Raw genomic sequence first — 22,589 nt, 5'->3', positions numbered from 1 at the left:
TCTCGGGGCTGCTAACGAGCCCCTCCCGGCTGTGGTGTCGCGCAGCTCGCTGCCGTCCTGCGGGAGGTGAAGTACCTGCACATCCAGCAGCAGCCGGGCATCCCAAGCAATGCTGAGAGCCTCTTTGCCCAAAATGAGACTTTTCAAAAAATAGGAGACATCTTGGAGCTCATCGTGGGCTGGTACAATGAGGCAGGTTCTGAAGGGGAGGCAGCCCAGCTGCTTTTCCAGGCTGAAAGGGACAGGGGCGGGGGTTTGGGTACATCACTGGCACCTCAGGTCCCTGCCCATCCTGTGGCTGAGCCCAGCCGTGGCTGCTGCCGCACCTCCTGCCCCGCACCTCCGTGCTGGTGGGGTGGGGACCCTGCTCCTCAGTGCTCACCTGCGGGTGTGTTGACTCAGGTGAGGCAGCAGCTGATGCCGGTGGAGCAGCCACTGCTGGCAGGGGAGCTGGAGACCCTGGACGTCCGTCTGGCCAGTGCTGAGAAGTCTCTGTTCTGGAGCAATGAAGGTACAAACCCCCACCTTGGCCATCCAAGGCTGGGAATCCTCCTTGTGCATTTTGGGGTCCCTGGTCCCCAGCACCGACTGACCTGCCACTGCCCTGGGGGTGTCTCCACAAGGTGCTCATGTGCCCATTTCCCTCCCAGGTGTCATGGAATACATCCAGGGGATGAGGGAGACCCTACATGACCTGCAGAGACGGGTCCAGAGAGCAAAGCTGAACCTACAGAACATCACCAAGCTGATGGAGGTAGTGTTAGCTGGCACTTCACAAGCATCTTTGTGGGACATGTCTAGCTGGGATTGTCCCTTCTCTGGCTCAGCAGAGCAGCCCCATTCTCTCCTCCCTGCAGGACTGTTCAGCCACTCCCTTGTTTGGAAGAAAGGACAACAAGGAAACAGCGCTCCTGGACCTCGATGGGAAGGAACACACCTTAGCTCAGCGCCGCACTGTCATCGAGAGCACAGGCGAGAAGATCCAGGGGATGGTGAAGGTGAGACATGGCCCTGGAGCATTGGATGGCTCGCAGGGGCAGGAGGAAGGACTTGAAGCAATGTCAGGAGCCAATGCCTGTGCAGGGTGTTCACTGACAAGCACTGGTTGGTTTTCTCGTGGCAGGAGAACGCAGATCTGTTTAAGGCTGACTTGTCCTCGCGGATCTGGCTGGCCTATGTGGGATTCTTAGACAAAATTGTGCTGGATGGGCTCTGCAACCTCGTTCACAAATCCCTGCAGCTGCTGCTCACCAACATGGCCCCTGATGTAGGTCCCGGTGTTCTGGCAGCGGGTGTCCCTGTGCTGGGCTCGGGGTGTCCCTCCGCTCCTGCTGGTTTGGCCAGTGGCCAAACGTGACTGTCCCCATGCTCCAGCAGCTTGCAGGGCTGTGGGGCTGTGGGACACGAAGCCCCACAGCAGACACTGCCCTGTTGCAGGCCCAGGTGGCCCCGCTGTTCGAGGTGCGCATGGAGCTGTCTGAGGGCCGCGTGCAGTACCAGCCCTCACTGGAGGCAGGGGCCGGTGACAGCTTCTTGGTGCTGGTGGAGGGGCTGCTCGAGGACATGGAGAAGGTGGCAGCCTCCATGCCACGGCTGCTGGAGGGGGCGGTCAGTTACAAGGTGAGTCCGTGGCAGGTGAAGGGTGAGGGTGGCGGCGTTTCCAGGCAGTCCCGAGCCCTGCCTGTCCCCTCAGACTGCGCTGGAGGAGCAGGCGGATCTGGCGAGGATGCAGGAGAAGCTGATGTCGCTCGTGGTCAGCACCATGGCGGAAGGGGAAGAATTCAGTGGCAGCTTTGAGGAGCACTCCCACCTGTGGCAGGAGAGCCCCGAGGAGTTCCTGCAGCGCTTCCTCACCATGGGCAGTGCCGCCGCAGAGGGGGAGGAGACAGAGCCATCACCAGAGAAGCCCTTGGCGCCTGGGATTCCACCCCTCCAGCTCTTTCAACAGGAGGTGTGGGATGGGTGCCTTCAGATGTGCTGGGAGCTCGGGGTGCCCTAGGGGACACTCTGTGCCCAGGGAGGTGCCAGCCACAAACCGTGACCCATTCTTGTCCCCAGATTGACGCACTGGAGGCACTGCATGAAGAGGTGCTGGAGTTTGAGGAAACCAAGGTGTTTGGGGGGTGGCTGAAGAGTGACTGCCGCCCCTTCAAGAAGGCGCTGCTGGATGCCATCAAGGGCCAGAGCCTGGTGCTCCGGAAGTTCCTTGCCCAACACGTCACCAGCAGGTAACGCCTGGTCAGCCCTGGCCTAGGGACAGGGTGCTCCAAGTGAAGCCCAGCTGAGCTGTGGCACAGGCACCACTGTGTGCCAGGGCAGGGCTGACCTGGGGACACAGCCCTGAAAGGGCAGGTTCCAGATGAAGGTTCCAGGCACCTCAGGGGCGAGTTTCTGGGGCGTCATGCCCTGCAGAGTGAGCCTAAGCCCCAGGGATGCCTGGTGAGCACCACTGTCCTCTCAGTCTTCAGGAGCTGCAGGATTTCATCAAAGAGTCCACTGCCGGCTTGAGTAAACCTCTGGAGGAGGGAGACTATGAAGGACTGGTGGCAGTGATGGGGCACCTGGCAAAGGTCAGGGAGAGGCAGGAGGTGACTGATGTCATGTTTGAGCCCTTGAAGGAGACAGTTGCACTGCTCAAGACTTACGGGGACAAGATGCCGGAGGAGGTCCACCTGCAGCTCAAGGTAGGCTGCTCAGGGTGTGGGGGGCTGGGCAGGGGCTTGCTGGGGCCAGGCTGGAGACCCCACATGGTGTCTGTCCACTGCAGAAACTGCCCGAGCACTGGGACAACAACAAGAAGCTGTGCCTGCGGGTGGCGGACAACGCAGCGCCCCTGCAAGCCGCCGAGGCCGCCATCCTCCGCCAGAAGTGCGAGGACTTTGAGGTGCCTGCCTGGGGGCTGTGGGCAGGGAGACAGCTCCTCGGCAGCTCTGGGAAGATTCTGCTGCTCTTCCCAGCTGTCCTGGCTGCCCCCATGAGCCCCATCCTCGCACACAGGTCCAGCAGCTCGCCTTCCGGGAGAGTTTCCAGGGAAAAGCCCCTTTCTCGTACACAGACCCAGACCCCTACAAGTCACTGAACAGGGTAAGGAAGGGGAGAACACCACTGCTGTCTCCTCTGGCACTGCCTGGCCACCCCTGACACTGCTTGCTGGGGAGGGGCAGCCACTCCAGGCTGACAGGGAGGGTCTGGCCCCGCAGCAGGGACGGAGCAGCTGCTGGAATAGAGACTGGCACACGGTCCCTGGCTGACACCTTTTCCTTTCCTCCATCCAGCAAGATAAGCACATCACGGCCTTGGAGAAGGAAATGGCAGCCCTGGCCACCTCAGCTGCACTGTTTGAGGTGTCGGTCCCAGAGTACAAACAGCTTAAAATGTGTCGCAAGGAGCTGCGCCTGCTGAAGGAGGTCTGGGACATGGTCACCCTGGTACGTGCTGTGGTCTGGGAGCCAGGGCACAGTGCCCAACGCTGCTTCCAAGCAAGGGCTGGACAGCAGGCTGCTCTTGGCTGGCATGGGCACCTAGCACAGGCACCTGGTACAGGTACCTGCTGCCAGCTGGGCATTGCCAGCCAAAAGTGCAGAGCTGCTGCAGCTTCTCAGACAGCTCCTTGCCATCAGAGGGAGGGTGAGACATGGGGTGGGTTGTTACGCTTGGAGCAGGTCTGTGTGGGTGTGCATGAGTGGGGGGCCGGGTGGGCACACAGGGCGTGCGGCACTGGGTGTGCTGCTCCTCTTCCCGGGCAGGAATGCTCCTGCTAATCACACGCTGTGAACCTGTATCCTGGGTCCAGGTGAACTTGAGCATCGCCGCCTGGAACACAACCAGGTGGGCAGAGCTTAACGTTGAGGATATGGATATTGAGTGCAAGAAATTCGCTAAAGACATCCGGACTTTGGATAAGGAGGTGAAGAGCTGGGACGTGTTCACAGGGCTGGACAGCAGCATGAAGAACATGATGACGTCCCTGCGAGCCGTGAGCGAGCTGCAGAACCCAGCCATCAGGGACCGGCACTGGCAGGAGCTTGTGCAGACAACCAAGGTGCTCCTGAGTCCTCCTGCCCATCCCTGGCCCGGGAGGCTCCAGGCCCTGGCCCAGGAGGCTCCCAAGACTCACACCCAGCAAGGGAAGGGTTCCCATTAGGTTTAAATCTGGCCACATGCAAATATTTGTGTAGGGTCTCTAAAAGTGGGAGTTAATGAGCTCGTTTGGGTGAGCTGCTGGGCTGCCTCTCTGTGGAGGGGAGCCCATGGCCCAACCGTGCCCGTTCTGCTCCAGGTGCAATTCACCATGTCCGAGAACACCACCCTCGCGGATCTGCTGCAGCTGAACCTACACAAGTTTGAGGAGGAGGTTCGCGGCATCGTGGACAAAGCGTCAAAGGAGGCTGGGATGGAGAAGGTAAACGGGGCTCAGCTCCTCCCCTGCTTTGCTGAGACCCCAGTGTGACTCCATGGCTGTCAAGGGCTTGGGGCCGGAGTCCACAGGCAGCACACAGAGCTGGTGAAGCCCATGCCTGGAGCAGGCACTTCTCTGTCCTCCTGCTTCCCCACAGGGGCTGGGCTCAGCACCCAGCTCATCCTTGTGCCCCAACCACAGGTGCTGAATGCCCTGGACACTACTTGGGCAACAATGGAGTTTGAGTATGAGCCCCACAGCAGGACCCAGCTCCCACTGCTGAAGATGGATGAGCTGCTCATTGAGACTCTGGAAGACAACCAAATGCAGCTGCAGAACGTGTTGGCCTCCAAGTACCGAGCCTTCTTCCTTCAGAGGGCACAGGACTGGCAGCATAAGCTGTCAACCACTGACACTGTCATCAGCACCTGGTTTGAGGTGCAGAGGAAATGGAGCCACCTGGAAACAATCTTCATAGCATCTGAAGACACACGCAGTCAACTGCCAGAGGATTCGAAGAAATTTGATACCATTGACGAGGATTTCCGAGTGCGAAGCCTATTCCCCCTCTCGTTTTCCCTGCAACTCTCTGCCAGTTTGGGTTGGCTGAAGTGTTTTTCCTCTTCAGGAACTAATGGCTGATGCAGTACAAACTCCCAACGTGATTGACTGCACTAACAAGCCCGGGCTGCACACCCGGCTGGAAGCGCTGCAGGACAGGTAAGGCTCGAGCCATCCTGGTGAAGCATTTGGGAGGCCAAAGGAAGGGCTTCAAAAAGCATCAGCAAGACAAGGACTGAGCAAAAAGTAAAACCAGTGTATGGGGGCTAATGGCAGGTTCTCTGTTTTCTGCCAGGCTGGCAGTCTGTGAGAAGGCCTTGGCTGAATACCTTGAGACCAAAAGACTGGCATTTCCCCGCTTCTATTTTGTCTCCTCTGCGGACCTGCTGGATATTTTATCAAAGGGGACCGAGCCCCTTGAGGTATAGGCTGTGTGTGAGCATGGGGGGGTGAGTCCTGTGCCATTTCCCTGCAGTTGTTTGAGCAGTTTTAGAATATTTTTCACTCTTATGGGCAGAACACCGTCCCTGATCTCCCTTCCTGGGGGTGCAGTGCCCAGAGAGCACCCGGGGGTAGATTCAGCTGCTGATCACACCTCCGCACGTGACGGGGGTCCTGACAGTGGCTGTGCCTCTGCTCTCAGGTGTCCCGGCACCTGACAAAGCTGTATGACAGTTTGGCCAAGCTGGAGTTCCAGCTGGACTCAGACAAAAAGCCGCAGAAGGTGGCCCGCGGGATGTTCAGCCGGGACGGGGAGTACGTGCCCTTCGATGCAGACTGTGACCTGTCTGGCCAGGTCAGCTGAGCTTTGTGGAGACTCTGAAGGCTGAGGTGGGGGGAAGGTTGAGGATGGGGATGAGCCTTTTGCTGGTTGTGCTCTAACACCCCAGCAGGAGTACAAATATGCAATTACAAAGATTTTTGGCCAAAAACCCCAGCAATGGCACCTGTGTTGTAGGTACAGAGCAGCACAGTTGTGTGAACCTGCTCAGCCTCACAGTCCCTCAAGGGTGGTTACCCCCGGCTGTTTGCCCTCAGACCACTCCTCTTCACATCCCATGGGCTGTGCCCTAGGGACCAGACTCTCTCCTACTGCGCTGTGCAGGGAGAGGTTTGTGCAGCCTGAGTGGGCTGGGAGTTGCTGAGCTCTGCTGGATGTGACCCTGCAGGTTGAGGTCTGGCTGAACCGGCTGCTGGAGCGCATGCGCTCGACGCTGCGGAACCTCATCCCCCAGGCCCTGGGCACCTATGAGGACAAGCCACGGGAGCAGTGGGTGTTTGACTACCCAGCACAGGTGCGTGCACGGGGCCAGGCTGAGCCGGCTCTGAGAGGGACAGGGGCCAGAGAGCCCCAGGAGGCACAGCCACAGCGGGTTCCTCTTTATGGCTGTGTTGCCCCCATGGTTTTCTGCAGGTTGCTCTCACGTGCACCCAGATTGCCTGGACCTCAGAGGTTGGTGTTGCCTTTTCGAGTCTGGAGAAAGGTTACGAGAATGCCCTGAAGGATTATAACAAAAAGCAGGTTGGCATCATCCACACCTGACCTGGAGCCTCTCTGCCAGGCCAGGGGTCATCAAGAAGTGAGCAAATGAGGGCATCATCTCTATGTCCATTATTTCTGTCCTTCCCCAGATCGCTCGGCTGAATGCCCTGATTTCCCTGCTCCTTGGGAACCTGAGTGCTGGAGACAGAATGAAGATCATGACAATCTGCACTATTGATGTCCATGCGAGGGACGTTGTGGCCAAAATGATCCAAACAAAGGTATTTGGTACCAGAGGGAATTTTTGCTGCACCGTCTCTCAGAACTTTGGAGCACAGGTTTCCTGTCATTCCATTACTTTTTGGCTGGGCACCTCTGTTGGTGGGTGTGCGCTGAGCTGGGCCGCGAGGAGGGACAGTCCTCACCCACCCCAGCATGGCCCTGGGACCCCTTTGCACGCTGTCCTTGTGCTGGGAGGTGGCAAACGGTCCCGAGGCAGCGTGTGTCACTGTCCCAGCGGGCCAGGGTGGGCAGTGCCAGTGCCCACCTGCCCCCCACAGCCAGCTGCTCCACAGGTGGAGAACTCGCAGGCGTTTGCCTGGCAGTCGCAGCTCCGGCACCGCTGGGATGACGGGGAGAAGCACTGCTACGCCAACATCTGCGACGCTCAGCTCCTGTACGCCTACGAGTACCTGGGGAACACCCCCCGGCTGGTGATCACCCCCCTGACAGACAGGTGGGGCTCGGCTCCCCACACCTCCCACTGCCCTGGCACCACGGCCGTGCCACGGGCCCCGCTCAGCCCCGGTGTCCCCCCTCCACAGGTGCTACATCACCCTGACACAGTCCCTGCACCTCTACATGGGGGGAGCCCCCGCTGGCCCCGCAGGCACCGGCAAGACAGAGACCACCAAGGACCTGGGCCGGGCAGTGGGGATTATGGTCTACGTGTTCAACTGCTCCGAGCAGATGGACTACAGGGTAGGGCACGGGGCAACGGGATGGTGGCACCCATGTGAGAACCGTGGGGTGTCCAGGACAAAGGGACCCGGGTTTGGGGTCTATGGGAACCCAGGGGAGCCTCGGCAGAGGGGCTTTATCACCGCGGGGAATTTCCCTAGGGAAGAGCACAATCCATAAGGTTGCAGCTCTCAACACTCAAGTTTTGTCACCAAACCCCCCCATGCTGTGAGGGGTCGCAGTGCCTGAGCCTGTCCTGCTGCTCTCTTTCTCTCCAGTCCTGTGGGAACATCTACAAAGGACTTGCCCAGACAGGCGCCTGGGGCTGCTTCGACGAGTTCAATCGCATTTTGGTGGAGGTGCTGTCCGTCATTGCGGTGCAGGTGCGCGCTGTCCCCACAGCCCAGTGGCACTGGGTGCCAAAGAGACTTCCCAGCTCGTGTCCTGGATGCTGCCCCAGTTAGACCTGACTCGCAGGAGTCTGCCACTGCTCTCTCCACTATATCCCATTTGGACACAGGGTGGGGGGTGGAAGCACAGCAGCGCAGGGGATTTGGGCACAGTTAAACCTCACAGCCCAGCTGTGTCCCATCCTGGTGACCTGTCAGCCCCCAGCTCTGCCATCACCTGGGACAAGGAGTTGAGGTGATTAGGAAGGAGCTGGTTTAAGTTCAGCTCTCCTGCTGCTGTGGCTTCAGCTAGGTCTCAATATTATTCCTGGCACAACCAACCCCTCAGGCTCACCTTGGGGAGCAGCTGGGGCCAGACAGAGCACTGGGCAGGGAGCTGGGAACTGCCAGCACCAACACCTCTGCTCATCTGGCAGGTAAAATGTATTCAAGATGCAATCCGTGCCAAGAAGAAAACATTCAACTTCCTTGGGGAGACCATCTCCCTGGTCCCATCGGTTGGGCTGTTCATCACCATGAACCCTGGTTACGCCGGGCGCACAGAGCTGCCTGAGAATCTAAAGGCTCTGTTCAGGTGGGTCGGTGTCACAGCAGCAGTTCCCTCGGTGCTGGCACCCATGTGCCACATCCACAGTGTGACCTGAGCCAGGGGTGTTTGTGTGCACTGGTGGCCCTGCTATGAGGGAGCCGTCGGCACCGTGGGACAGCTCTGAGTCACCTGAGTGACACCTCTGTCACTCCCAGAGGTGGCCAGGCAGGGTGAGCTGGGCTGCTCAGCAAGATGAGAGGATGCTCGGGTGGGGAGTAGGACAAAAAGGTGGTGAAGCACCACCTGAAGGGGAGGCACAGAGATGCTGTGGGACCCCTGTCCTTGGTGAAACTCAACCTGTGACTGCAGAAGGGCTGATGTGCCCCAGTCTGGTGGGACACGAGCTGCGCTTGGAGGAGCCTGGGAAGGAGATCCCAGCAAGTGTAACTGCAGCAACTGACTGCTCATTACACTGGAAACCTGGGGGCAAACCTCAGGAGCTGGGGGAGGGTAAGGACATGGTAAGCGGCCCTGACAACTGCAGCTGCTCCTCTCTAGACCCTGCGCTATGGTGGTGCCCGATTTTGAACTGATCTGCGAAATCATGCTTGTGGCAGAGGGGTTTCTCGATGCCAGGCTCCTGGCAAGAAAGTTCATCACTCTCTACACGCTCTGCAAAGAGCTGTTGTCAAAACAGGTAATCAATGATATTACACAGTGCTGTCTGTGAGAGGAGAGTTCATTTGATCATCAAACCTGACACACTGTAGTGGGATTGCTGGTGGTGACACACGGAGCTGTGCATGGTTCTGCACAGCTCAGGTCTGTGGCTGGACAAGATCCACTTCTACCTGGTGCATCATATGGCACCTTTCTGCCTTAAGGAAGGAATCAAGAAGCCCCAAAGAAGAACAGCATCAATTAGAATTAGAATTAGGCCAGTTAAGGTGAGAGCATTCAGATATTATTCATCTCAAGAGAGGTGATTTACAATATAAATGAGTCTCCAAGAAGGAAGACAGCTTCCCAGTTCCAAACCATCCCCATGACTGACTACAGGTTTCTCCTGTAAATAAGCTCAGTTTAGGTCCAGCCCACTGGGAGCCATGTGGATATCCTGGCTGGGGGCCAGTGGACAGGGTGTTCCTCTGCAGTGCTGTTTGAAGCAGTTCTTCTTCACCAAAGTGAAATGGTGATTCTCTGCCTCCTGTCACAGGACCACTACGACTGGGGGCTGCGGGCCATCAAGTCCGTGCTGGTGGTGGCAGGCTCCTTGAAGAGGGGGGACCCCGGCTCTGCAGAGGACCAAGTTCTGATGAGAGCTTTAAGAGACTTCAATATCCCCAAGATTGTGACAGATGACTTGCCTGTGTTCTTGGGGCTGATTGGAGACCTGTTTCCAGCACTGGATGTTCCCAGGAAGAGGGACCTCAACTTTGAGAAGGTGCAAGCCCAAGCATGGCACCATTGCCAGAGATGTCCCAGTCCTGGCAGCATCCAGAGGCTGATGGTCTATTCAGTGCTTCTGGGGTCTTTCCAAGGCTGCTGGTGGTCAGTGCCTGCTCTCCCTTCCAGGTCATCCGTGAGTCTGTGCTGGAGCTGAAGCTGCAGGCAGAGGAGAATTTTGTGCTCAAGGTGGTACAGCTGGAGGAACTGCTACAAGTACGACACTCCGTCTTCGTCGTCGGCAACGCCGGCTGCGGCAAGTCCCAGGTAGCAGCCAAACCATCCCGAGGACATGGGGCCCCTCTGGCCTCGGCCAGGCTTATCCCATGGGCTCCCACGGCTTCTGGTGAGGGCTGTGCAGACCCCAGCTCTGCCGGAGCGGTGTTTGGGCGGAGGACAGCAGTGCAGCCGTGGCCATGCCAGGCCCTCAGGCACTGTGTGTGCCAGGCTGAGCCCAGGCAGCTGAGCAGGTGTGGGATGCACAGCTCAGGAGCTGCCCAAGACACCCAGGAGGGGAGCAGAGACAAAGAGAGCAGACAAGGCCGTGCTCTCACGATTGATCCTGGGCATGCTGAGGTGCCAGCAGGGTGACAGGACCGTGCTGGCTGGCAGACCCTGGGCTTCCACGATGCCCTGCCCAGGAGCTGGCTCTGCAGAGGGAGGTCAGGGGCTTTCCCAGAAGCAGCCCAGGCTCCGTGCCCCCCGCTGCAGGCAGAGGCTGCTGCAGGCTGTGGTTGCCCTGGTGGGATCAGCGCCTGTGGCTGCACCATCCTCTCTCCACAGGTGCTGAAGTCGCTCAACAAGACATACAAAAGGCTGAAGAGGAGGCCAGTCACTGTGGACCTCGACCCCAAGGCTGTGACCTGCGATGAGCTGTTTGGGATCATTCACCCAGCCACACGGGAATGGAAGGATGGTGAGACACCAGTGCTGTGAGCTCAGTTTATGTGCAATGCAAGGCAGAATGGGAAGACCTTTCCTTGGGGCTCTTTCCTGGAGTGGGAGAGAGAAGGAATATGTTTCATGGGAACACCAATCCCACATGTCCTCCAGCAAATGGCTGTGTGTGGGGAGGAACAAGCCGAGTCTCTCTGTGGGGCAGGTCTGTTCTCCACGGCAATGCGTGACCTGGCCAACATCACACATGATGGGCCCAAATGGATCATCCTTGATGGAGACATTGATCCAATGTGGATCGAGTCCTTGAACACAGTCATGGATGACAACAAGGTTGGTGCCATCACATCCCAGGGTGTCACCCTTGTTGTCTCGGGGGGCCAACTCCAGACATCCCCCACAATGAGCCACTTCCCCCAGGTTCTCACCTTGGCCAGCAACGAGCGCATCCCCCTCACTCCCACCATGCGGCTCATCTTCGAGATCAGCCACCTGCGGACAGCCACGCCGGCCACCGTGTCCCGGGCTGGAATCCTCTACATCAACCCTGCAGACCTGGGCTGGAACCCGTGAGCTGGGCAGGGAGAGGGACGGGACGGGACGGGACGGGATGGGATGGGACGGGATGGGATGGGACGGGATGGGATGGGACGGGACGGGACGGGACGGGATGGGATGGGATGGGATGGGACGGGATGGGATGGGATGGGATGGGATGGGACGGGATGGGATGGGATGGGATGGGATGGGACGGGATGGGATGGGATGGGATGGGATGGGACGGGACGGGATGGGACGGGACGGGACAGGATGGGATGGGATGGCATGCTTGCTGCAGCCCTGCTTGTCTCTCTCCCATAGCATTGTGGCCAGCTGGATTGAGACAAGGACAGTGAAGTCTGAGAAGGCTGCTCTGATGATCCTCTTTGACAAGTATCTGCCACCATGCCTGGAGAAGCTCAGGTCTGGGTTCAAGACAATCACCCCTGTTCCTGAGGTCACAGCCATACAGACAGTTCTGTCCCTGCTAGAATGTTTCCTGACACCGAAGAATATCCCAGCAGACTCACCCCGGGAGCTGTATGAGCTCTTCTTTGTCTTCGCCTGTATCTGGGCCTTCGGTGGGGCCTTGTTCCAGGACCAGGTACAGCCATGGGACTGCCCAGCACCTGCCACCTCTCTCTGCATCCCATCATGTGCCTGGGGTCTGAATGTCTCTGTTCTGTCCTCCAGCTCGTGGATCACCGCCAGCAGTTCAGCAAGTGGTGGCTGTCAGAATTTAAAGCCGTCAAGTTTCCTAATCAGGGGACAATTTTCGACTATTACATTCATCCAAAAACGAAGACATTCAGTTCCTGGGATGAAAGAGTGCCAGAGTTTGAGCTCGACCCTGACATCCCCTTGCAGGTATTTCCCACAAGTGCTGTGTTTATATGGTTGGTTTGACTATTGCTCTACAGTCTTCCCCTCAGCAATGGATGGAGCATCATCAGGATTAGACTGGTAGCACCCATTAAACCCGATGGCTTCCTGTGGTTCTCTTTACCCCACAGAAGCCTCAAGCAAGGGCTGTGAGTTCCACATCTCCTTTACCTTCAGATTAACCTGCAGTTTCAGAGAGTCTGGTAAAATAGCTGTGACTATTGCCTGAGTGCAAAATGTCCTTCAGCACTCCATTTGTTTCCTACAGTGGCATCTTGGGGATTTATCTAAGCTGTCAGGGAAAAGGGTGAGGAGCCGTGGCTGTGGGGGTTTCAGGAACTGTCCATGTTGCTCTGTGTAACGACTTGGTTTTGGTCAGAAAGTGTTTAGAATAACAGAGCACACGAGACTTGTTGCTGTAGGGAGGGACCAGGTTTGCAGGCAGAGAGCACCGTCTGTTGGAGCTGCCAGGAGCTGCCCAGACATGCTGCCCACTGCAGATCCTGCCTCTGCCAGTGCCAGGGCCATGCAGGGACTGACAGTGCCTCTCCCCAGGCTGCCGTGGTGCACACCACAGAGACCATTCGCCTCCGCTACTTCATGGACCTGCTGATGGAGAAGCAGCGGCCGGTGATGCTGGTGGGGAACGCAGGGACAGGAAAGTCAGTCCTGATGTGGAACAAGCTGGAAGCACTCAGCACAGATGAATATCTGGTGCAGTCTGTGCCCCTCAACTTCTACACAACCTCGGCCATGCTACAGGGTAAGGCTCTCAGCTGGCCCCGCACTGGGCTGTGCCACAGAGTCCTGCAGTGCTGACCCACCTACTCCTCTTGCTGCAGTCGTCCTTGAGAAACCCCTGGAGAAGAAATCGGGGAGAATTTTTGGCCCACCTGGCACCAGAAGGCTGATCTATTTCATCGATGACATGAACATGCCAGAGGTAGACAAGTATGGCACTGTGGCACCACACACGCTGATTCGGCAGCACCTGGACCATGGGCACTGGTGGGTGCTGGAGGGGCACAGCATGATGAGGGGAACCTGTCCCCATCCCTGGGGAAAGTGTCACAGTGCTGGTCCCTGCACAGGTATGACAGGAACAAACTGACCCTGAAGGACATTCGCAACTGCCAGTACGTGGCCTGCATGAACCCGACCGCAGGGTCCTTCACCATCGACTCACGGCTGCAGGTGTGCAGGAGCTGGGGGCAGGGCTCTGCCTGGCACATTCACCCTCCAGGCACCAAAGCCCAGAGAGTGGAATGAGGCAGGGGACCCTGCAGTGCCAGCTGGCTTCATCAGCCCCTGCGGGGCAAAGTGCCCATGGCAATCTCTGCCCCTTTCTGCAGCGCCACTTCTGCGTCCTCGCCGTGTGCTTCCCCAGCCGGGAGGCTCTGCACACCGTCTACGGCACCATCCTGCAGCAGCACCTGGCCCGGCAGAGCATGCCACCACCTGTCCAGAAGATGCAGCCCCAGCTGGTAGCAGTAGCACTGGGTGAGCCTTTGCCACGCTGGGGTGGGACAAGCCCCTGGGGAATTCACCACTAGGGAGCCAAGCTCAGGGGTCCCTGGGGACCTGGAGCCTGCTCACGCTCCTGTCCTGCCAACAGCCCTGCACCAGAAGGTTGCCTCCAACTTTCTGCCAACAGCCATCAAGTTCCACTACGTCTTCAACCTGCGGGACCTCTCCAACATATTCCAGGTAGTGGAAGAGCTGTTTCTTCAAAAATATCCTTATTCCTCCCTTTCCTCATCCCACATCCTTGCAGCATACCATGTCCCTAAAAAGGGCCTTGGCCTCTTCCCAGAGCAAACCTTTGCAATCAGCTCTGAGAGGCATTAAAATAACCCTGAGGGCTGCGGGATTTGTTTGTCAGGGGCTGCTCTTCTCTACCCCCGAATGCCTGAAAACCCCTGTGGATATGATGCGTCTCTGGATCCATGAAGCAGAAAGGGTGTATGGGGACAAGCTTGTCGATGAAGAGGATCAGTACAGCTTCAAGAAGCTGCTGGCAGACATCTGCAAAGCCTCCTTTCCAGTAAGTTGTGCTGAAAAGCAGAGTGCTGCAGCCCAGTGGAGCCCCCAGGTGCCCCACAGCTGAGCCCCATGGCTGGAATTGCCTCTCCCAGGAGCTCAATGAAGAACTGGTGTTCGCCAAGCCCAACATCTACTGCCACTTTGCCCAGGGCATGGATGAGTCCAAGTACATGCCAGTGGCAAGCTGGGCAGCTCTGAGTGACCTGCTTGGGGAAGCCCTGGAGAGCTACAATGAGGTGAATGCAGCGATGAATCTGGTGAGTGCCTGTGGCAGGCAGCTCTGCCCTGAAAAGATGAGACTGCAGCACTGCACTGCTTGGTTGGGTTGGTGCATTATGGGGCACTCACTGCTCTTTCTGCCTTGATCCAGAACACCAAACCTTCCCCTCCTGTTTTCTTCAGGTGCTCTTCGAAGACGCCGTGTCTCACATTTGCAGAATTAGCCGGATCTTGGAGTCTCCTCGGGGCAACGCGCTGCTGGTGGGGGTGGGAGGCAGCGGAAAGCAGAGCCTGGCACGGCTGGCAGCTCACATCAGCAACCTGAGCGTGTTCCAGATCACACTGAGAAAAGGCTACGGCATCCCAGACCTGAAGGTAGGAGCAACTTTGGAGCCTGGCTCGGTGCCACCTGCTTGGGGAGGGGTCCTGCACCTGGAGTGGGCTCACGAGGCTCTGCTCTCCTTGTGACACTGCCTTTGCACACGAGGATCCACTCACAGGTGACACCCGTGAGTCCTGCCCCAAGGGGCCACAGTGCTTCCCCAGCCAGGCATGGGCAGGAGCTACTGCTGACAGCAGGGGTGGTGGTGTGGGCAGCCCTGGTGCTGGACCTGTGCCTGGGCAGAGCACCCAGCACCAGCTCCTTCCCAAAGGCTCCCTTCCAGCTCTCCGGGGCAGCCCAGGCCTGCTCCAAACTGCTCACTTTGGAGAACTCCTCATAGGGGTTGAAGTGGGGGGTGACAGTTTCTCTCTGTCCCAGCTGGACCTCGCCTCCCAGTACATCAAAGCAGCTGTGAAGAACATCCCCGCCGTGTTCCTGATGACAGACTCCCAGGTGGCTGAAGAATCATTCCTGGTTGTGATCAATGATTTCTTGGCATCTGGGGAGGTGCCAGGCCTCTTTCAGGATAATGACCTGGAAACCATCATTGGGGCCATGAGGCCCCAAGTGAAGTCCCTTGGAATGGAGGATACAAAGGAAAACTGCTGGAAATTATTTATAGAAAAAGTCAGGCGCCAGTTAAAGGTGGGTGTTTCCTGGTTGGTTTGTCTGTGCCCCTGATTTGCCTCATCCAAAACCTCTTTGCAACAGGCACAGAACATGGAGGTCTCATCCCAGGATGGTGGGTTTAGACAAAGGTGTTTTCAGAGACTGCCCAGCTGCCCCCAGCCCCAGAGGTGCACGGCAGACCAGCCCTGTATTGACCTCCCTGGGGGCAGAGGGGGTCAGTAGCTGCCATGGCCACACACCATGCTGGGCGCTCCCAGGGACACCCACACGAGCTCACACCGTGCTCAGCTGCTGACTGCAGCCACTGAAGGGGACCCGGTTCCAGCCCTGGTGAGAGGCACAGGGTGCACAACCACAGACCACCTTGTGTGTACTGGGAGTTAATGGGAAGACAGCGAATCTCAGGTCTGCAGCAGAATCCTGTCAGTCATGAGTCCCCAGAGACACTGCCCCTACCCTGACAGCGGGGACAGCCTGCTCAGCCACTGCTGCTGTGCCCCAGGTTGTCCTCTGCTTCTCCCCCGTGGGCTCAACCCTGCGTGTGCGGGCCAGGAGGTTCCCAGCTGTAGTCAACTGCACGGCCATCGACTGGTTCCACGAGTGGCCAGAGGATGCTCTGGTGTCCGTCAGCAGCAGGTTCCTGGAGGAAACACCAGACATCGAGGTGAGCTGGGACCCCAGTGCAGCTGCTGTCCTGGGGCACTGGGGATCCCCGGCTGCACTGGGCAATGAACTGCACCTCTCTGTGTCTAGTGTGCCCAGGGATGGGAGTCTGGTGTGACCCAGGGGGCTGGAAACAGCAAGCTGGGAATAGGTCTGGGATAAGTTTACAGCTGGTTCCAGCATCAGATCTTGCAGCCCTGCGCTGTGCTGGCAAGGACAAACCCTCCCTTTCCATTCTGGCCTTACAACATCCCCACAGGCAATAGTCTGGGGACAGCAGCTCCTCCCCACACAGGGATGTCAGGGACAGAGCTGGGCATGGGAACCAGCAGCAGTGCCTTCACCACCAGCATCTCAGCCCTGCGCTGTGCTGCTGACAAAAAGGGTCACTTTGCTCTGGCCTCTGTGGCTGGACACAGAGCCAGCATTGCAGGAGGGCTCAGGGCAGCCTCTGCCCGCTGCAGCAGCTCCCTGTCTGTGCTCTCTGTGCAGCCAGAGGTCAAGGCCTCCATCAGCCGCTTCATGTCCTTCGTGCACACAAGCTCAAAGGAGATGTCCAAGATCTACCTGGCCGTGGAGAGACGCTATAATTATACCACGCCAAAGACCTTCTTGGAGCAGATAAAGCTCTACCAAAACCTGCTGGCAGATAAAAGGAGCAAGCTCTCCGCCAGCATCGACAGGCTGGAGAAGGGGCTGATGAAGCTGCAGAGCACAGCATCACAGGTGCCTGTCCATAGCCTCTCTTGTGCATCGTGCCTGTACTGGGTCTGGCACAGGGGGAGAGAGCAGGCACGTCCCTGCAGGATGGTCACAGTGTCTGTGAGGTCCCCCAGCCATACCAAGACACTGTTGCTCCACCAGGCAGGGCTCGGCAGGATCTGCCCTTTTATCTGCTCTTTGTCTTCCTTCCTTGAGGTGGACGACCTGAAAGCCATGCTGGCAATCCAGGAGGTAGAGCTGAAGCAGAAGAATGAGGACACAGACAAACTGATCCACGTGGTGGGTGTTGAGACTGAGAAGGTCAGCAAGGAAAAAGCCATTGCTGATGAGGAGGAGCTGAAGGTCGAGGCCATCAACAAGGTGCAATGTGTTGAGCTGGTGTCCAACGTGGAATGGGGCAGTGTGAGCTCTGTGGTTACAGCTACTTACCCCATCCCATGTCCTCCCTCCCCAGATGGTGGCTGAGAAGCAACGAGCCTGTGCAAGCGACCTGGCAGAAGCAGAGGTGGTGCTCTCCGCCGCGCGCGAGGCCCTCGACACGCTCAACAAGGTGGGTGAGCTCTCAGTGGGAAGAAGCAGGTGCCCAGCTTGTGCTGGCAGCCCTGGGCTGGGGTGATGCTCAGTGGCCCTGTGCTCCCTCCCCAGTACAACCTGACAGAGCTGAAGTCCTTTGGGGCCCCACCACCAGAGGTAGTGAATGTGATGGCAGCTGTGTTGGTTCTGACGGCCGAAAATGGCAAGATTCCAAAGGACAGGAGCTGGACAGCAGGAAAAGTCAAGATAGGAAAAGCAGACACTTTCCTTGCAAGCTTAAAAAACTATGATGGAGAAAACATCCCTGAGGCCTGTCTCAAGGCATTTGAGTGAGTCCATGGCTGGTTTCTGCCCCTTTACAGCCCCTGCCACCAGCTGCCCTGAGCAGGGAGGCCAGGGGGGACCCAGAGCACAGCAGGGCTGGGGGACAGGAGTGGGATTCAGGTGTTGGCCCTTCTCTCCCACCCTGCCACCCAGAGGCAGCCCAAGCCCTGGGAGGAGTGGGACAGGGCAGCTGCAGTGCAGTGCCACAGCACGGTGTGTCCTCCTGTTCCAGGCCCTACCGGAACGACCCTGGCTTTAATCCAGAGTTCATCAAGTCCAAGTCAACGGCCGCAGCAGGGCTGTGCTCCTGGTGCCTCAACATGGTCCGCTTCTACGAGGTGCACTGCACGGTGAAGCCCAAGAGACAGGCAGTGGCTGATGCCGATGCCGAGCTGGCAGAGGCGCAGCAGAGGCTGAGTCGCATTAAGAGCAAAATTGTGGTAAGTGTGTGTCCCCACAGCCCGAGCCACAAGCCCCTCAGTCACCAAGTGAGCACACATGAACCCAGAGCCCAGCACAAGCAGTGTCCTGGGATGGAGATGCTGCAGAGCTCTAGAACCCTGGAGCCTCACATCTAGGCAGGGATTAACCCTGGGGCTGTTCTCTTCCAAAGGCCCTGAATGCAAATCTGGAGAATCTCACTGCTCAGTTTGAGAAAGCCACAGCAGAGAAGATCAAATGCCAGCAGGAGGCTGATGAAACCAACAAAGTCATCAACTTGGCAAACAGGTACCATGCAAACACTGGCTCTGAAGCATCAGGGCAGGTTGCTGCTCCCTGACACCAGGGCCATGGGATCAGCAAAGCCCCCCGCACCCTCCCCAAATTAAAAAACTCGGAGATTAATTGGGCCAGACATTCATGGGAGAAAGCAGCCACTGAGATGTTAGGTGACAACACCCGAGGACACCAGGGCTGAGTCCCCACCCACCCCCTGCCTGGGTCACAGCACCAGCACCACAGCAGCCACCGTCCCCTCTAACCCCGTAGGCTCGTTGGGGGTCTGGCGTCCGAAAACGTCCGCTGGGCTGAGTCAGTGGAGCAGCTCAGAGAGCAGGAGAAGACGTTGTGTGGGGACGTGCTGCTGGTCTCCGCCTTCGTGTCCTACATCGGATACTTCACCAAGAAGTACAGGGCCGAGCTTATGGAGAAGCACTGGGTCCCCTTCCTCCACGGGCTGACGGTGAGAGGCCACAGGTTCCATCCCAGAGCGCCTTCCCCACCGGGGCTCCCACGCCCCTGGGCCAGGCACCCAACAGCCCCTCCCTGCAGGTGCCCATCCCCATCACCCCAGACCTGGATCCCCTCAGCCTCCTCACGGACTCTGCCGACGTGGCTGCCTGGAACAACCAGGGGCTGCCCAGCGACCGCACTTCCACCGAGAACGCTGCCATCCTCTGCAGCACCCAGCGGTGGCCGCTGCTCGTGGACGCCCAGCTGCAGGGCAGCAAGTGGATCAAGAACAAATACGGGGAGGACCTGCAGATTGTCCGCCTGGGCCAGCGAAGGTGGGCCAGGGGCTGTGGGGTGGGCACAGGCTCAGGCTGCACCAGCCCCCCTTTCCCTGCCAAGGCTGCAGAGTCAGGGCAATCACATCCCACATCAGATTCAGGGCACACAAGGACAGCAGCCCTGAGGGTGTACCTGACACCTCCCAAAGCTCTGTGGAGGCCAGGACTGGCTGTTGGGGTCCCAATAGGGCACAGTGGGTGCAAAGCACTCTGTGAGCCTCCCACAGCATACCAAGCCCCCCACAGTGCACAGGCCTGCCATACACACCTCCCCTCTCCCCCCTCAGGTACCTGGACATCATTGCCCAGGCGGTCTCTGAAGGACAGACACTGCTGATCGAGGACATCGGTGAGACGGTGGAGGCAGTGCTGGACCCGCTGCTGGGCAGGACTGCCAAGGGCAGGTCAGCACACCCAAATGCTGAGGGGGTTTCACCTGCTCCAAAATGCTGGCAGATGCACCTTCATTGTGGGCATCTTGGCAGCCTGATCCTTCTTTTGCTTTGGCCACATCCCCCGGTGCTCTCCAGTACATCCCATGGAGGACACCTGTAGTGAATGTGGCCTTTCCAGATGTTCTGGTCCTTGGCATACAGTTCATTTAGTGATCCAAGGACACGTTCCCTGGGACACCTGCCATATGGCATGATAAGCTGGAAGGGGAACTGCACCCCAGAGGCCATGGGGGACTGGGGTAGGGCAGTCTCCAGCTCCTCTTCCTCCATCCTTGCCCTAACAAGTCTGGTTTGGTACTTCTTCCTTGTCGTGCCTTTTCCCAACCAAAGAAATTCATCCCAAGTGGCCAGGAACAGCACACGGGCTGAGGGCATCAGTCTGTCATGACTAACTGCCCGGAGTGTGGGGACTGATTTGTTTAATTTACTGAACAGATATATTAGAATTGGAGATAAAGAAGTAGAGTATAACCAGCAGTTCCGCCTAATCCTGCATACCCGATGTTTCAACCCGCACTACAAGCCAGAAGTGCAGGCTCAGTGCACTCTCATCAACTTCTTGGTGACACGGGAGGGCCTGGAGGACCAGCTGCTGGCTGCTGTGGTAGCCCGGGAGCGGCCAGACCTGGAGACCCTGAAGGTACGTGGCAGAAGCCGGGGCACTGTGGAGGTTTTGGGCAGGGAGAATGAGAGCTCCCCTCTGTGTGCCCACTGCTGTTTGTCGAGAGCCAAGGAAGGCCCGACCAGGCCCTGCAGCTGCAGGTCCCCGTTGCCCCCACAGGCAGCAGGGCCATCACTTCACCCTGCAGGTGATGGTGGGACCCAGGAGGGGCCAGATCCACCTTCCCCTCGCACCAGCACGTTGGTGGCCGTACAACAGAGTGACTGGTGCCAGCACTCTGCTGTGATCTCTTGAGCGACACATCCCTGGACGCTGCTGTTGCAGGCAAACCTGACCAAGAGCCAGAACGAGTTCAAGATCAAGCTGAAGGAGCTGGAGGACTCACTGCTCGCCCGGCTGTCGGCTGCCGGGGGGGATTTCCTGCGGGACACAGCACTGGTGGAGAACCTGGAGATAACGAAGCGCACAGCCAAGGAAATTGAGGAAAAAGTAAGTGTGCTCCCTGGAGCTGGTGCTGCAGGCACAGGGACAGCCTGGCTGGGCACCCAGCAGGAGGGCGGGCACCGCTTTGATGTGTGACGGGGTTCTGGTAACTCCCATCCCCCTGCACCTCCAGGTAAAAGAAGCTAAAGTCACCGAAGTACAAATAAACGTTGCGAGAGAGAACTACCGGCCGGCAGCAGAGCGCGCATCCCTGCTGTACTTCATCCTGAGCGACCTTTGCAAGATCAACCCCATCTACCAGTTCTCTCTCAAGGTAGATGGGAAGTGAGGAGGGACAGAGATGTCTGTGGGTGGGACAGAGTTGAGGGAGCACGGAGATTTCAGCTCTCATGCTGCTGACAAGACCCCAGCAGCCACATGCTGATGCCTGCTGGGATCTTCCTCAGGCCTTCAACGGGGTCTTTGAGAAAGCCATCCAACGTGCGATCCCCAGCGACGACACCCGGCAAAGGGTGATCAACCTGACAGACCAGATCACCTACTCGGTCTATGTGTACACTGCACGGGGCCTCTTTGAGAGAGACAAACTCATCTTCCTGGCACAGGTTGCCTTCCAGGTAATCCCTGCAAATGTCTGGGGCTCCTGCTGTACAACAGGCATTCACGTGGCTTTACACAGCTTGTTCTCTTACTCTGGTGCTGCTGTGGATGCTCAGAGCCTCTCGCCCCTCACACTGGGGCCATGGGCGTTGGGTGGCTATGATGCCGCACTCCCAACTTTCAGGTCCTGGCCCTCAAGAAAGAAGTGAACCCAGCAGAGCTGGACTTTCTCCTGCGCTTCCCTTCCAAGACTGGTGTCACGTCCCCTGTGGACTTCCTGCAGCACCAGGGCTGGGGTGCTGTCAAGGTGGGTCTGTGCAGTCGCCCACTGTGCCAAGGCAATGCCAGCACAGCCCCCAGTGCAGGGTACGGGGTCACCTGCAGGGTGAGGATGAGCAGAGCCCAGGAGTGATTTAGTCCTTCTCTGTGGGACCCAAAGGCACTTTCAGAAATGGAAGAGTTCAGCAGCCTGGAGAACGACATCGAGAGTTCAGCAAAGCGATGGAAAAGGTTTGTGGAGATGGAGGCGCCGGAGAACGAGGTGTTCCCCATGGACTGGAAGAACAAGACAGCCCTACAGAAGCTGTGTGTGCTGCGGTGCCTGCGCCCTGACAGGATGACCTATGCCATCAGGTATCTGGTGCCCAGCACCGGGCTCTCCTGCAAGAGCCCTGGGGTGCCACCACTCCAGCTGCAACCAGTGACTGCTCCCATCTCACAGGATGGTTCTATTTTTCTGTAGGAAGTTTGTGGAAGAGAAGATGGGAAGCAAGTATGTGAAAGGAAGGAGCATTGATCTCTCTGAGGTGTACAAGGAGAGCAGCCCCTCCACGCCTCTGTTTTTCATCCTCTCCCCCGGTGTTGACCCGCTGAAGGATGTGGAGGCACTGGGTGAGGCTCTGCCCACCCCAGACGGGCACCAGCCCTGCTGGCCATGAGCTGCTGTGGGGCCAAGCAGCCAGAAGTGCATGGCCTCAGCTCAGTACTGATACCGATACTGACATTCCCTTCCCAGGCACGAGGCTGGGTTTCACCATTGACAACGGGAAGATCCACAATGTGTCACTGGGGCAAGGCCAGGAGGTTGTGGCAGAGCACGCCATGGAGGTGGCAGCTGCAGAGGGCCACTGGGTCATCCTGCAGGTGGGTGTGGGCAGTGGGCACCACAGGCTGCACAGCCCTGACGGCACCCGGGCACACCACGCGTGGTCACCCCACTGGCGATGGCAGTGACACTGCCTGGCCTAGCTGGCTGTACCAGCCCCAGCTGGGTTGTACTGCACCTTCCCCCTGTGGAGCCACACTAGGAACTGGGGGGGGAAGTGAGATTCA

General features: G+C 58.2%; 1 protein-coding gene across 1 annotated transcript in view; it reads left to right on the top strand.

The window, feature by feature from the left end:
* The window catches only part of DNAH17 (dynein axonemal heavy chain 17), a 32,208-nt gene that overhangs the window by 4,492 nt on the left and 5,127 nt on the right, over positions 1–22,589 (top strand). The window contains exons 13-72 of the mRNA XM_005530704.3: positions 46–192; positions 403–511; positions 651–754; positions 858–998; positions 1,124–1,267; positions 1,438–1,620; positions 1,694–1,951; positions 2,059–2,228; positions 2,462–2,684; positions 2,768–2,884; positions 2,998–3,084; positions 3,276–3,428; positions 3,794–4,042; positions 4,280–4,402; positions 4,601–4,948; positions 5,028–5,119; positions 5,256–5,382; positions 5,604–5,756; positions 6,130–6,255; positions 6,375–6,482; positions 6,593–6,724; positions 7,019–7,179; positions 7,268–7,424; positions 7,682–7,786; positions 8,230–8,387; positions 8,901–9,039; positions 9,559–9,786; positions 9,918–10,055; positions 10,572–10,704; positions 10,891–11,018; positions 11,106–11,254; positions 11,547–11,829; positions 11,919–12,092; positions 12,663–12,870; positions 12,950–13,115; positions 13,199–13,301; positions 13,460–13,607; positions 13,723–13,814; positions 13,990–14,151; positions 14,243–14,407; positions 14,553–14,744; positions 15,130–15,396; positions 15,884–16,045; positions 16,537–16,770; positions 16,963–17,127; positions 17,222–17,317; positions 17,413–17,630; positions 17,858–18,065; positions 18,239–18,354; positions 18,616–18,808; positions 18,898–19,133; positions 19,424–19,540; positions 20,027–20,231; positions 20,538–20,702; positions 20,830–20,970; positions 21,104–21,274; positions 21,442–21,564; positions 21,697–21,890; positions 22,000–22,148; positions 22,273–22,400. Of these exons, the coding sequence (XP_005530761.2) occupies positions 46–192; positions 403–511; positions 651–754; positions 858–998; positions 1,124–1,267; positions 1,438–1,620; positions 1,694–1,951; positions 2,059–2,228; positions 2,462–2,684; positions 2,768–2,884; positions 2,998–3,084; positions 3,276–3,428; positions 3,794–4,042; positions 4,280–4,402; positions 4,601–4,948; positions 5,028–5,119; positions 5,256–5,382; positions 5,604–5,756; positions 6,130–6,255; positions 6,375–6,482; positions 6,593–6,724; positions 7,019–7,179; positions 7,268–7,424; positions 7,682–7,786; positions 8,230–8,387; positions 8,901–9,039; positions 9,559–9,786; positions 9,918–10,055; positions 10,572–10,704; positions 10,891–11,018; positions 11,106–11,254; positions 11,547–11,829; positions 11,919–12,092; positions 12,663–12,870; positions 12,950–13,115; positions 13,199–13,301; positions 13,460–13,607; positions 13,723–13,814; positions 13,990–14,151; positions 14,243–14,407; positions 14,553–14,744; positions 15,130–15,396; positions 15,884–16,045; positions 16,537–16,770; positions 16,963–17,127; positions 17,222–17,317; positions 17,413–17,630; positions 17,858–18,065; positions 18,239–18,354; positions 18,616–18,808; positions 18,898–19,133; positions 19,424–19,540; positions 20,027–20,231; positions 20,538–20,702; positions 20,830–20,970; positions 21,104–21,274; positions 21,442–21,564; positions 21,697–21,890; positions 22,000–22,148; positions 22,273–22,400 (9,771 nt within the window). The remainder of the gene's footprint in view (positions 1–45; positions 193–402; positions 512–650; positions 755–857; positions 999–1,123; positions 1,268–1,437; positions 1,621–1,693; positions 1,952–2,058; positions 2,229–2,461; positions 2,685–2,767; positions 2,885–2,997; positions 3,085–3,275; positions 3,429–3,793; positions 4,043–4,279; positions 4,403–4,600; positions 4,949–5,027; positions 5,120–5,255; positions 5,383–5,603; positions 5,757–6,129; positions 6,256–6,374; positions 6,483–6,592; positions 6,725–7,018; positions 7,180–7,267; positions 7,425–7,681; positions 7,787–8,229; positions 8,388–8,900; positions 9,040–9,558; positions 9,787–9,917; positions 10,056–10,571; positions 10,705–10,890; positions 11,019–11,105; positions 11,255–11,546; positions 11,830–11,918; positions 12,093–12,662; positions 12,871–12,949; positions 13,116–13,198; positions 13,302–13,459; positions 13,608–13,722; positions 13,815–13,989; positions 14,152–14,242; positions 14,408–14,552; positions 14,745–15,129; positions 15,397–15,883; positions 16,046–16,536; positions 16,771–16,962; positions 17,128–17,221; positions 17,318–17,412; positions 17,631–17,857; positions 18,066–18,238; positions 18,355–18,615; positions 18,809–18,897; positions 19,134–19,423; positions 19,541–20,026; positions 20,232–20,537; positions 20,703–20,829; positions 20,971–21,103; positions 21,275–21,441; positions 21,565–21,696; positions 21,891–21,999; positions 22,149–22,272; positions 22,401–22,589) is intronic.

Source organism: Pseudopodoces humilis, chromosome 21, assembly GCF_049639895.1.
Source record: "Pseudopodoces humilis isolate 2021_Gansu_Grassland_sample_001 chromosome 21, ASM4963989v1, whole genome shotgun sequence".
Classification (NCBI taxonomy): domain Eukaryota; kingdom Metazoa; phylum Chordata; class Aves; order Passeriformes; family Paridae; genus Pseudopodoces; species Pseudopodoces humilis.
This window is presented reverse-complemented; position numbering and strand designations above follow the sequence as displayed.